Source organism: Pelodiscus sinensis, chromosome 3 (genome assembly GCF_049634645.1).
Source record: "Pelodiscus sinensis isolate JC-2024 chromosome 3, ASM4963464v1, whole genome shotgun sequence".
NCBI classification, from domain to species: domain Eukaryota; kingdom Metazoa; phylum Chordata; order Testudines; family Trionychidae; genus Pelodiscus; species Pelodiscus sinensis.
The window spans coordinates 83,857,230-83,870,844 of record NC_134713.1 but is presented as its reverse complement, the minus strand read 5'-3'; the positions used below and the strand labels follow the sequence as shown (position 1 = coordinate 83,870,844).

The window sequence follows — 13,615 nt, the reverse complement described above, 5'->3', positions numbered from 1 at the left end:
AATAATACAAATAATAATACATTATGGCCACCTCGCTATCTGAGTCTCGTTAGATATTTTACAAATATTAGTTTATTCCCAGGGAGAAATATGTTCAAATAGAATTACGAATGGGAATAAAAGCAACATTACCAAACTGAAAGAAGCCAAATGCTAGACTCTCAGGAAATTCTCCATAAAGATTACAAGAGTAGCCTTAACTCTGTTCCAGTATCTTCACCCACTTTCTGACTTTTTGGTTGGAGACACTGAAGCTAAACTTTAGTGTTTGCTAAACTTTAGTGTTTGCTAAACTCATTTTTATTGATTGTCAATTGACACAAATTGGCCACCTTACTGGTATATGCTAGATGGGATACTCCATTAACATTTGTTCTAGGGTCAATTGAGCCCTGATCACAAACATGTGTGTCCTGGAATAAGCATTTACAGAGTGTCCAGATTAGGATGTACCAATAGTTTGGTTAATTAGAGCTAAGTGACAGAAAATCTTTAGTGTAAACAAAATCTCACTAGCTGCCACATCAGACTTTAGTTTGCCCATTTGAGTATCTGAAGTCTAAATATGTATGCAATTTGCATTACTTGGGAAATGGGTGATAGGAGAGGGATCACGTGAGAATTGCCTGTTGTGTTCCCTTTCTCTGGGACACCTGGTATTGGTCACTGTCAGCAGACAGGATACTGGGCTAGTTGGACCTTTGGTCTGACCCAGTATGGCCGTTCTTATGTTCTTAGGCTTGAACGGTGGATCCAAGTCATATGTCAAATATAGAATGTTTTTTGTTACATACAGCAAGATCTCTGAGTATTTGAGCCCCATACATTAAAAAGATTCTGTCTGGCCATTGTGTAGGTGTATAAATGTGGGACAGACGTATAGGAGTTTAGCTACCACAAAGACTGTCTTACCCTTCAGGACTGCCGGAGATAATTGTGTTCCCCGGGGATGTTGTAGCTGGTTCCAAATATCAGGAAGTGGGAAAAGAACATTTTTATAGTTCTGATGCTGGTTAAGTAGTTCTTTACCAGCAGAAATCAGACTAAGCCAAAGCCTGATTATATTCAAATCAAAGTTCAAAACACACTACAGGCAGTCCCCGGGTTACGTACAAGATAGGGACTGTAGGTTTGTTCTTAAGTTGAATTTGTATGTAAGTCAGAACTGGTACATATTGTAGGGGAAACTCTAGCCAAATTTCTCCAGAGCTCAGTTTTATTCTCCCACACCTCACTTCCCTCAGTCCTTTATTCTCAAGCTGAGGTGTCTGCTGAGAAAAGCCGCTCCGCATCTCCCTAGTCTGCTGGGTGGGGCGCTAGCTTCGCGTCTCCCTGGTCTGCTGGGGGGAAGCAGCTAGTGCAGGGTTGCCTCACCCCATTTGTAAGTAGGGATCCGATGTAAGTCGGATCCATGTAACCCGGGGACTGCCTGTATTTGATATAGCCCACAGAACTGATACTCTAAAAATCTACAGTATATTCAAGAGAGTTTGTTTGTCTGTCTGTTCAAGAACTCCTCCTAAATGGTAAGAGTTAGAATGACTAAATTTGGTATGCAGCTTCCTCTTATCCTAACTTATAGCAAGGAAAAGGTTTGGTTGTGTGAGGAAAATGGGATGTGACTGGAATGGGATTGCTTCTCATCAAGCCTCACAAAAAAGAGACAGAATCACCAGGTAGGTGAAAGGGACTGGGTGGGGGCACGCCCCCTGTCTGGGACTGCCCCAGCCCTGAGCCTCCCTTTAGCAAGGATGGGAGGGGGCTAAAGCTCCTCACTCCCCAATTTGTACAGGGACATTGCTGTCTGTTTCAATTCGTCAGGGAGTGAAGGGGAAAGTGCACAATTTGCTGCATTCTTCACTCTGGCTGGAGAGCACGGAGCAGCCCCATCTGGGGAACATGCATCTTTCCTCTGTTTGTGCCTCCTGGACCGGCAGCATCCATGTAGAGGCGCTTCTCACCTGACCTTAAGTTGCTGCAGTGAGAGAGGGCTGGGGTAGTCCTCTATCCTGGGGCTTCCCCCTCTCTAATAACTAGGCAATATTCCCTATTTTCCTTATTTCACCCGCTGCTTCAAATCTAGCTGAAGATAAATGTTCCCCAGCAAGAACCTCATTTCCCTTTCTCTCTCTGCTTCTCCTGCCTCACTCTCCAGAGTTTCTAGGTAAAGTGAGCTCATTTGAACATGTGATATATCACATGATATATCACAGATAAAGGTAAAGTTGTATATCTAGTAATAAAGAATATCTAGAAATAAAGAATGTAGATTGTATTTATAAAACAGAGAACTGTACGCTGGCAATCTGCTACTCTGAAAAGGACTTGCGGGTGGTGGCAGATAATCAGTGGAACATAAGCTCCCATTGCATGGTCCAGTCCCCCCTGCTCCAATGACTCTCTTATCCACAGTTAAGAGCTCATATCAAAATATTTATAGCCTATGGCTAGGGATAGTAGTAGAACCCTGTTCAAAGCCCTGTTCCTCCTTGGTCAGAGCAGGGATCTGAACAGAGCTCTTCCACATCCCAGGTAAATCTCTTAACTATTGGGCTAAAAGTTATGAGGTGGGTTCTCCCCCTTCCAGCCATTTTGTGTGAACTCTCCTGAAAGCCCTAAGTCGGTACGTGTGCTCAGGAGTCTTCTGGATTAGGTCTATATGCAATTCACGAAGCCAAACATCTGTGATCCCCTGGTTTGTGAATCACTATATAGCTTAGGTGGGAGGTAAGTATCCAGGCTCCTAGAGGAAGGCAGCAGTGTGGATACTCAGAAGCCAAGAGGTAGGCACCAAGGGAACTTTTTACTGCAAAAATGTAGGTTTCAAGTGAGCGGAAGCACTTATAGCAGTGGTCCCCAACCTTTTTAGGTTGTCGGGCGCCAGGGGGCGTGGCCGTTTGCCCGCCGGGCGCCCAGGGGCGGCCCCCCCTTGCCGCGCGCCCAGGGGCGGGGCCCCCTCCAAGGGCCGCGCGCCCGGGGCCGGCGCACCCCCCCCCCCGCCGAATGCTGCGCACCCGGGGCCAGCGCTCCTCCCCCCGCCGAGGGCTGCGTGCCCGGGGCCGGCGCTCCCCCCCGCCGCGTGCCGCGCGCCCGGCGCTCCCCCCGCCAAGCGCCCGTGTGCCATGTGCCCGGGATCAGGCCAGCCCCGAGCACCTGGCGGGAGCATTGAAATGCCCCCGCAGGCGCCATGGCACCCACGGGCACCGTGTTGGGGACCACGGACTTATAGGGTTCAGCAGGAGCCTTGTGCATCGCAGTGGCCCCAAGCCTGGGACTTGGGTACCTAAAATGGGAACTTCAGACATCTAATGTCTTTTGTGCATGTACAGCCCATGTCTCTCAGGCATCTTTGGAAATCAGAGAACCCTCAGTGGTTTGCGCTGATGGCTAAAACACTTTACAAATTACTGAATTTTTCAAGTTAAAGTGAGTATGTGAACAGACAGAAAACCAAACAATATATCACCACCACATGTACTTCCCCCATTTATTGAAAAGGTTTAGTTTTAGGAAAGCAAGGCAGTCTCTTGTATTGGACAAGCTTCCGTTGGTGGAAGAGACAAGCTATTGAGCTTTTTCAGAATTTTTTCTCAGGTCTGGAAAAGGTCACCAAACTAAATACAAGCTGGAACAGTTTGTTAAGTATAAGGGGTTCACACAAGCTGTATGACACCACTTAAAATGAAGTGGGCAATTAAGGGTTAGCAGGCAATTTCTCCAGAACCAAGGAAAAGCTTTGTGAAGCTCAAAAGCTTGTTCGTTCTACCAACAGACATTGGTCCAATAAGAGATATTACTTTAGGGTGTGTCTAGACTACAGAGTTTTGTCGACAAAAGAGGACTTTTGTCGACAAAACTATACCTGCGTCCACACTACCGCTGAGTTCTGTCGACATAACGTCGACAGAACTCAGCAGTTTTGTCGACGCTGGTAAACCTCATTTTACGAGGCATAACGCCTTCTGTCGACAGAGTTTCTGCCGACAGAAGGTGTTATTGCATGTAAACTGTCCTTTGCGTCTACACTACCATGTCGACAAAGCAGCTTGCTTTGTCGACAGAACTGAATGTAGTGTAGATGCTCTTTGTCGACAGAAGTTTTGTCGACAGTATCTGTCTACAAAACTTCTGTCGGCAAAAGCCTGTAGTCTAGACGTACCCTTACTGTCTAGTATCCTTCATAATCTGGGACCCACAGAGCTACAGCAGCACAGCTTTAGTTTTAGCTAGTGATGATAAGCTGTGTAGCAGGAAAGTATATATTTTGCAAAAATTGTCTTACTCTTGGATATCATTACAGCACTTGGGAATTTTGTTTTTGCTGGACCTGGTGGTGAACAGCCTTGTGTCTTGGATATGCATGCAAATGATGGATTGTGGATTGATGAGCTACAAGTTAGGAAGTTTGCCCTCTGATTTCCATTTCTGTTTTCCTGTTTCATTTTAAAATTGTCTTTTTAATTGTCAGTAAAGGAAAAAGTGAAATGGCTCTTTCTAGCCAGAAAGCAATCTCTAAGAAAGAGATCCATGGAGTTTTTCCTGGAAGCCGCACAATGTCTTCCGATCGATGTTATACAACACAATATTACAGGTTTGTTCTCTCTCTTTCTCTCTCTACCATAGGTAATGATACAGCTCCCATTACTGCATTATACAAGTGCCTTCCAGACACGAGTGTGAAATAGGAGGTTTGTCTGAGCCAAAGTGCAGAGTTGTCAAAAGAACTTAAAGGTCTTAGGAGTCAATGTCCCCTTTTCCGAAGTCATTTGGGCGCCTAGGAGCTTAAGTTTCATTGAAAGTCCATACTCACTTAAGTTATTTTGAAAATGTTATCGTTGAGAGATTAAGTGGTTGTCCCAAGACCATGCAAGATCTTTGGTGGAACCTTCAGTTGAAGTAAGATCTCTTGAATCCCAATCTCATGCCTTATAACCACAAGACCATCACACCTTCTTGAAACTGCAGACTTCTCTCTCTATCAATTTGAGAGCTATGTGGGTGATATCAAACTTTTCCTGATGTTACCCAGTCCTTTGAAATGATTTTAGATACCGGTCATGTGGCACTGAAAGGGTTCAAGGAGCAGCAGGTATCTGTTGAATGAATCTGTGGAAAGGGAAGCAAATGAAATATGGTAGGTGAGATTCAGGGCAATGTGGAGGGAGGATTGGGATGTGTGGCAAGCTTGTTAGAAAGTGGAGGGACTCCATGCAGAAGGAGGAACAAAGAGAGAAAGAGAGATCTCATAGTGGTCAGGTGGTGGGATGGCTCAACAGCTGAAGATGATGTGCCTTTGCAAATGAAATCTCTGGCTTTTGTGATGTTCACTGGGCCATAACCAGAAAGGAAGACAATAGGGAGGACTAGGCTATCAAGAATATTGACATATTGGGCCAGTTTCACTTTTGGTATATTCTGTTTCTGCCCGAAGAATGTTCTTTAGAGGTGTGTGTGGATAGAGCTAGAGAAAAATTGGTGCAACCTCCCTTGAATGCATGAGGGGGCCAGCAACCCCTTCCCCTCAAATGGTTAGGGAAAAGGATGTAGCTAGGATAGCTGGAGAATTGTGCTCAATCAGCCATACACTGCTGAGGCATGCTGAGCTATGTTAACTCTATAAATTAAGCAGGGGTGAAGCAAGCATGGTTTAATACATGTTAGCCTAACTTGCTAGAGCACAGACACATTGTCTGTTTTTGTATGCTCTAATGAGGCTGTGTGCGCGCACAGGTCCTTTATCTGGGAGACACAATACAGGTATCTGGGCATGTGCCCTGTAGTTTGCAGTGCCAATCAGGGCTCCCTTGAATGCTGTACCAAGCAGAAATTGAAGTTACCTCCAGCTACAGTAATCTCTCATCACATGTTGAGGATGCAGACACTGGTAGTTCTTTCCCAGGGGATGAGCCCCTGCCTTGATGCAGAATGAATTGTGCTTCATTGTTTCTCCCAGAACCAGATTGGGTGAAGTGGTGTTGATTGGTCTGTCTACCTATGCATTTAACTTTCTCTCTAATCCGTTTGTTGGTTTTCTGTAGTATCAGTCCTAAGGGCCATTGTGTATAATTGCAGGATTACAGTGAAAGAAATAAATACTAGAAATGGTGAGAGAAATGTCAACATATTTAGGTCATGTTAGGTTTCAGATAGAGGGCTGCCTACTTCATTCTATGACAATTTTTAAAAAGTAATGAAAAATCAAAAAGTGTTTCTCACGTTAACCTTGTGTGTGTGTTGTCTTGTGTTTCCAGGGATTTCTGTAAACATTTACCAGCAGGTTGTCTATTTCTCAGAGGGAAATTCTATCTGGGTGAAAGGAGCTGCCAGCATGTCTGATGTGTCTGATCTGAAGCTCTTTTATGCTGGCCTGGGGAAAATTACATCCATCTCAGTAGACTGGCTTTATCAGCGGATGTACTTTGTCATAAATGGAAAGGTTGGGCTCTAGAGTTTAATTTCCTTCTTAACAATTATGAACAGCTACTAATGTGTGACCTATCTTATACAGGGCAAAAAGGAATTCCGGGATTATGGTTGGGATGTTTGGTGGACTGTTTACTATGATAATGTTTTTATTTTTAATGTGATTTTTTTTGTCATAGAAATAGAACAAAATAGTCATAGAATCATAGAATACTAGGACTGGAAGGGACCTTGAGAGGTCATCGAGTCCAGTCCCCTGCCCTCATGGCAGGACCAAATACTGTCTAGACCATCTCTGATAGACATTTATCTAACCTACTCTTAAATATCTCCACAGATGGGGATTCCACAACCTCCCTGGGCAATTTATTCCAGTGTTTAACTACCCTGACAGTTAGGAACTTTTTCCTAATGTCCAACCTAAACCTCCCTTGCTGCAGTTTAAGCCCATTGCTTCTTGTTCTATCCTCAGAGGCCAAGATGAACAAGTTTTCTCCCTCCTCCTTGTGACACCCTTTTAGATACCTGAAAACGGCTATCATGTTCCCCCTCAGTCTTTTCTTTTCTAAACTAAACAAACCCAATTCTTTCAGCCTTCCTTCATAGGTCATGTTCTCTAGACCTTTAATCATTCTTGTTGCTCTTCTCTGGACGCTCTCCAATTTCTTCACATCTTTTTTGTAATGCGGTGCCCAGAACTGGATACAATACTCCAACTGAGGCCTAACCAGAGCAGAGTAGAGCGGAAGAATGACTTCTCGTGTCTTGCTCACAACACACCTGTTAATGCATCCCAGAATCATGTCTGCTTTTTTTGCAACAGCATCACACTGCTGACTCATGTTCAGCTTGTGGTCCACTATAACCCTTAGATCCCTGTCTGCCGTACTCCTTCCTAGACAGTCACTTCCCATTCTGTATGTGTGAAACTGATTGTTCCTTCCTAAGTGGAGCACTTTACATTTGTCTTTATTAAACTTCATCCTATTTACCTCAGACCATTTCTCCAATTTGTCCAGATCATTTTGAATTATGTCCCTATCCTCCAGAGCAGTCGCAACCCCTCCCAGCTTGGTATCATCTGCAAACATAATAAGCGTACATTCTATGCCAATATCTAAATTGTTGACGAAGATATTGAACAGAGCCGGTCCCAGAACAGACCCTTGTGGAACCCCACTAGTTATACCTTTCCAGCAGGATTGTGAACCATTAATAACTACTGCCTGAGTACGGTTATCCAGCCAGTTATGCACCCACCTTATAGTAGCCCCATGTAAGTGGTATTTGCCTAGTTTATTGATAAGAATATCATGCAAGACCATATCAGACACCTTACTAAAGTCTAGGTATACCACATCCACCGCTTCTCCGTTATCCACAAGACTCGTTATCCTATCAAAGAAAGCTATCAGATTGGTTTACCATGATTTGTTCTTTACAAATCCATGCTGGCTGTTCCCTATCACCTTGCCACCTTCCAAGTGTTTACAGGTGATTTCCTTAATTACTTGCTCTATTATCTTCCCTGGCACAGAAGTCATATCTGCTTCTACTCCAGTCTGCGGAAGTCTTGGGCTACATTAAAAGTAAACTGATTGCTTAGAATTCCAGCTTCTTAGCTAATTTTTATTCTTGTGAAAGAAAAAGTTATGTCATTTCTGACAGACTCCGCCTGTAGCTCATGCCTTTGGTGGCAAGTCACTTAATCTTTACAACTCAATTCCTCATCTGTACAGTGCTTTCTTACTGTACCTTGCAGGGGTGTTATGAGAATTAGTTAATGATTACTTTGCACTTTGCAAATGATAAGAGATGGCTAAATATTTTCTTGTGATGATGAAGGTGATGCAGGCTCATAGCAGTTTTGTTCAGAGATAGTAAGCTTGTATTTAATTCCTCGCTAGTGAAACTTTAATGATTTTAGTGCTGAGGTCCTTGGTCTGGCTCCTTTGCTCCTCTCATACATATGAGACAAAGGGAGAGAAAGCTGCCCTCGATGGGGGTTTGTTGTGCCAATGCCCAGCCCCTCCACTTAGTGCGTAGGGTGTTTATAGGTCAGGAGGAAATGTTGCCAGAGATATCTGCACTCTGGAAGCCCTAGTTTAAAACAATGGCCGTAGGAGTCCATTGCAGCTGATGTACGGTAGGAAAGTTTGGAGGCCAAACTGGTCCCAGTCTGCTTGCAGGACAAGCGCAAAGGTAGTTATAGATCGCCTCTCCTCCTCCCATCAGGTCCTGCTCAAAGCATGGCTGGGCCACAAATCTGGCTTTTCATTTTCCTCCAGTTTGAAGACCACTAAGTAAGTGGAGAATGAATGGAAAATTCCTTCATGGTAACACTTAAAGGATGTACCTGGGCTTGGCACACTGAGTGCCCTTCATAATTGAATGACTGAAAACATATAGGTCCTCGGAGTTGCCATAAGTTTTTGCCTGTCTCCCTGATAGGATGCCCAGGTCATGTTCTACTCATCAGTAAAAATCTTACTAATACACAAATGCCTTTCTCTTTATTTTGATTCCCCAGGTATGTGTCTGTAATTTAGAGAACTGCACAGTTGTGGAAGATCTTACTTCTCCTTCTATTACCTCCCCTAAGAAAATTGTAGCTGATCCATATAATGGGTAAGTTTTTTTTCTCCTTTGATCTGTTGGTGTCACATGTTCCGTTGGTCTCTTTGGCAATCGTCTTCACTTAGTTAGCCACCCAAGTACTAACCTCTTGATAAACTGGCCCTCCCCTCAGTTATATGGATGGCCAAGTTTGCTCCCTTGTTATTCTTCAGCACGCTCATTTCTCATCACTTTTGATTTGTTTCAGACAACGTATGAAGTTAAAAAAGACATTGAATTCTTTCATCAACCCAGTTGTTTGAGTTTTAACTGTTTATGCCTAACAGTGGATGTATTATTTGAATGCTCTTTTCATTATTCTGATCATTATTATTTGTAGAACTAGATTAACCACGAGCATTACTGGTGGGTTAGGACCCTATTGTGCCAGGCACTGTACAAACACAACAAAAGACAGTCACTGCCCCCAATGGGTTTATAATCTAAGAATAGGACAAGAGACAACAGATGGCTACTAATGGAAGTTGTGGAAACAAAGAGGCAAGTCTCGATCACAGGGCCGGCCCGAGCCATTTTAGCGCCCCGGTCCCGGGCACGCAGCGTCACCCCCGGGTGCACAGCGCATGCGTGGACCGGCCTCGGCCGCTGGTGTGCAGCCCAGGCCCATCCCCGGGGCGCATGGCACATGCATTGCCCAGCCCGACCCGGCCACTGCTGCTGGCACGTGCGCTGGGCCGTGCAGGGCCCCGTAGCTATGGGGGGAAGGGCACTGCTGGCCAGCACCGTGGGGCCGGCACTGCGGGAGCCAGGCACGCGGTGCCTGATGGCAGCTATAAGGGACGCCGCACGCCCCTTACAGCTGCCATCTGGTGCCCCCCATTGGTTGGCGCCCCGGGCAGCTGCCTGGCTCACCCACCCCTCAGTCCAGCCCTGTTCGATCAGCATGTCAGGCTCAGCATGTCAGGCTCAGCACACCAGCCATCTAACTTTTGTCAAGTTTTTCCAGGCCAGATCCTTAGCTAGTATAAAATGATGTAGCTTTATTTTATATCAACTGAGAATTGGGACTCCGGTATTTAATTCTCATAGGATACAAGTAAATATGAATGAAAATAATTTCTCTATATATTTTTAGAAGGACAGGTGTGTGTCTGAGCCACTAAAATATCAGTGACTCATCTACACGGTGTTCTGTGGTGTAAGTACTATGGGCTGTTTTATTCTGTTGTTAGGTATGTCTTTTATCTACTGGAGGATGGAATTTATAGGGCATGCCTCCCAGTCTATCCTGGACAGGTCCCTGAAGCTTTGCCAATTGTGAGAATCAGTGCTCTGAAAGACTTTGTGATAAACTCTCAGTCCAAAAGGCTAATTTACTTCAACAAAACTGATCAATCCTTTGTGTCCAGCTTTCTGGATGGTTCTGAATTTAACATACTGCGACCTCAAGTTTCATTTAAAGACATAGAGAGCTTTATTTATGAGAACAAAACATTCATTGTCACGGATGGCAGGGCAGTTTTCCGTGAGGAGCTGTCTCCAGCTGGAATCAAAGCCTTTAATGAATTTATGGTGGATTGTGATTTTACCCATGTCGATTATTTTGGATACAACAATTTGCTTTCTTACGGAGCAGCAACCCAGCCTTATCCTTTGCCAGCTCATCCTCAGCTGGTCACGGTGCTGTTTGGATCAGACCATGCTGTGATCTGCTGGAGACCACCTGAACTTACCATTGGAACCAGTAAGTCCAGCTGCTCCATCCTATTGGTCTAGTCCATGTTCCATTGTACTGAATGGAAAGCGTTTCCTGATCTTTTGTTCCCTCATGCTGGTGTGAATCAGAAATAACTCTACTGAAATTGATGGAGTTACCTCAGTATGAAACAGGAGTGGGAGAAAAACAGGCCCAATAATCCACGATAAAGCTTACAAAATTTTAAGCGAAGATTTCCGGGTAAAATAAGGAATGCACCGTGCCAAATTAATGGAGACTTAGTTGAGTGAGTCAGTATTTCTATCTAGCAGGGTTTCAAATAGGCTGCACCTTACATCATGGGGTGTGATGATGGCAGTGTTGACTAGCAGTGCTATCACACCTCCACGGACAGTCACGCAATGCAGGTATGGCTGGGGAAGATAGTCATCAGTTCTGCCATTCATGCAAGTGTGTCTGAACTGGCCACTCTGTGTAACCTCCTCCCCCAGGGAGTGAGCCTCAGAGACAATCTCCCACCTCCGGAGTGAGGGCTGCGGGCACCAGGCCAGAAGTACGTCTGGGGCTGTGTGAGCTGTCTGTCTCTCCCAGTTAGGTTGTTCAGAAGGGCAGGCTTGATGGTGTGCTGCCATGGCACAAGGGACTCACGCAGCACTAGTTTAAATATTCACCCCTGCTGATATCACTAGGAAATCTCTACATTTGGATATTGGGAGCTTTGCAATGCGTCTCTAAAACTGCGCTTTCCCTGACTTCTGTTGTAGTAGTTTCTTGTCCAGCAATGTGATTATCTGCACCCTTCAGGTTCTTCTGCCTGGCAGAATTGGACTTACATTGTGAAGGTATCGGACCAGCATCAGGCCCGTGAGGCTCTGGTTGTCTCTAACATCAGTGGCACTAGGTTTACAATGAAAGAGCTGGTCTTCTCCACTGCGTTCGAGGTGTCAGTGAGAGCTGTATCTCCTGCTGGGGAAGGACCATGGACAGAGCCTTTTAGGGGCACCACTTTAAAAGAAGGTAAGACTTATTCTTTCACCAAGCAGTAGGGAGGAACTTGTCCTGTGCATACTCTCCTCCTGTCGAGGCCTAGACCCGAGGAACATCACAGGCTCAATCCTCTACTGTGCCTACTCTCCACATAGTACTTCCTTTGAGTGACATGAGCATCTGGGACCTCATTTAAAGTGCATTGGGACCAGTGCAAAGGGTGGCACGTTGGGACTAGTAGCAGGTGGCTTAGCATGGGTGCAGTTGGAAACAGCTGAGTATCCCTGTCACCATGTAACAAAGGGGAGGGGTGGCTTACTGGGGAAATGCCAAAGGCCCTCAGAAAGCATATGTATGATGGCTGTAACCTGTACACTGTTGAAATATTTATTTAAATGTACTTAGAATAATACATATGGAGAGGGTAGGAGAGGCTTATAGTTAAGGCACTGGAGTGAGACCCAGGAAATATGGAATCAGTTCTTGGCTCCACCAAGTATTTTGGGCTTTGCGTGAGGCACTTAATCTCTCTGTGTCTCCATTGCCTTTCTAAAAATGGGTGGCACATACTTCTTTTTTCACAGCCTGTGTCTCTCTTGCATATTTAGATTTACTGTTCCTAGGGGCAGAGCCTGGTTCTTATTATGTGTTTGTACAGCCCTTAGCACAATGGGTCTCTGATCCTGACTGCTGGCACACCAATAATGCAGTGCTGATTATTTATAGGGTACTGCCTAGTTTCAACTTGTTCATTGTTTGTCAGTTGAAGAAGAACCTTATATCTTGGCTGTGGGAGATGGCGGACTTTGGAAGCAGCCATTGGATAATTTTGGGCCAGGAGTATTCCTCTCTCCTGATATAAGGAATGCCTCAGGTAAATACTGTTCAGGTTGGGTTCCTATAGTAGGCCTGTCCGCACTGATCAGAGTAACCCAAAGTGGATGAAAGGAACCGAAAGATGAGAACATTCATCATATCTTACAAGAGCTGAATGTGCAGTGAAACAGCTTGAGCTGAGCTGAGTCTTGAGACAGATACGCCTTGCATTCCCTGGGCCAAATTTATCCCTGGTGAAATGCTTTTACACTAGGGATGAGTTAAGTTCCCTGGTTCAGTTTCTGCCAATCTCTCTACATCTGTGTAACCTCAGTGTTTCAAAGTAATGCAGTGCTACAAGTTGGACCTTCCTTGTCCGGCACTCTTGAGATATGACTGGTCCCAGATGAGGGATTTGGCCAGACCAGGGAAGGTCTTCCTATCTCCCACTGACATCCCTGCCAGCCCTGGCTTTACTACTGACCGTAGGCTGGCTTCCCCTTTGCTGCCGGCCCCCACTGCTGCATGCTATGCACCCTGCCTCTCAGGACTGCTGGCCACCAGCCCTTCACCTAGACTCTTTCGTCCTGCAACATCTGTATTGGATCATGGAAGTTGTTGGACCAGAGAGTCCTGGGTAGTAGAAGTTCAACCTGCATTGTAATCAATGGGGTTACTCTAATGTGAATGAGGTTGGTGTAATAAGGTAATTGCTCTACGTAAGAGAGATCATGATGACTATCTCGCACTCAGCTGAGTTTTAGAGCTGTATCATCCTTTGCAAATTGTTCCTGCTCTTTTAGCAAATTTGACCTGTTTCAGCCTTAAGGTAGTTACGGGGTTATGTGGAGAATAGCAACTTCATGACATGGAGCATAGATATAAGCAGCAGTGTAGACAGTGGGGTACTGCTTGAGGGAGTAAAGATACAGTTGAGCCCCAGGATATATACCTTACACTGCTCTCTGAATGTCCAAGCAGTGCCTCCCCAGCTACACTGCTACTTTTAGCAGTGTCATGTCCTCCTGTCTTCCCCACTGGCAAAACCTTTCCCTACCACAGAGGCAGGCTGGGGCATCAGACAAAAGCTCTGGT

General features: G+C 45.2%; 1 protein-coding gene across 2 annotated transcripts in view; it reads left to right on the top strand.

The window, feature by feature from the left end:
- The window catches only part of ROS1 (ROS proto-oncogene 1, receptor tyrosine kinase), a 101,745-nt gene that overhangs the window by 19,551 nt on the left and 68,579 nt on the right, over positions 1 to 13,615 (top strand). For both annotated transcript variants that reach the window (XM_075924044.1, XM_075924045.1), the window contains exons 10-15: positions 4,469 to 4,591; positions 6,252 to 6,436; positions 8,954 to 9,051; positions 10,233 to 10,744; positions 11,522 to 11,734; positions 12,468 to 12,578. In XM_075924044.1, the coding sequence (XP_075780159.1) occupies positions 4,469 to 4,591; positions 6,252 to 6,436; positions 8,954 to 9,051; positions 10,233 to 10,744; positions 11,522 to 11,734; positions 12,468 to 12,578 (1,242 nt within the window). The remainder of the gene's footprint in view (positions 1 to 4,468; positions 4,592 to 6,251; positions 6,437 to 8,953; positions 9,052 to 10,232; positions 10,745 to 11,521; positions 11,735 to 12,467; positions 12,579 to 13,615) is intronic.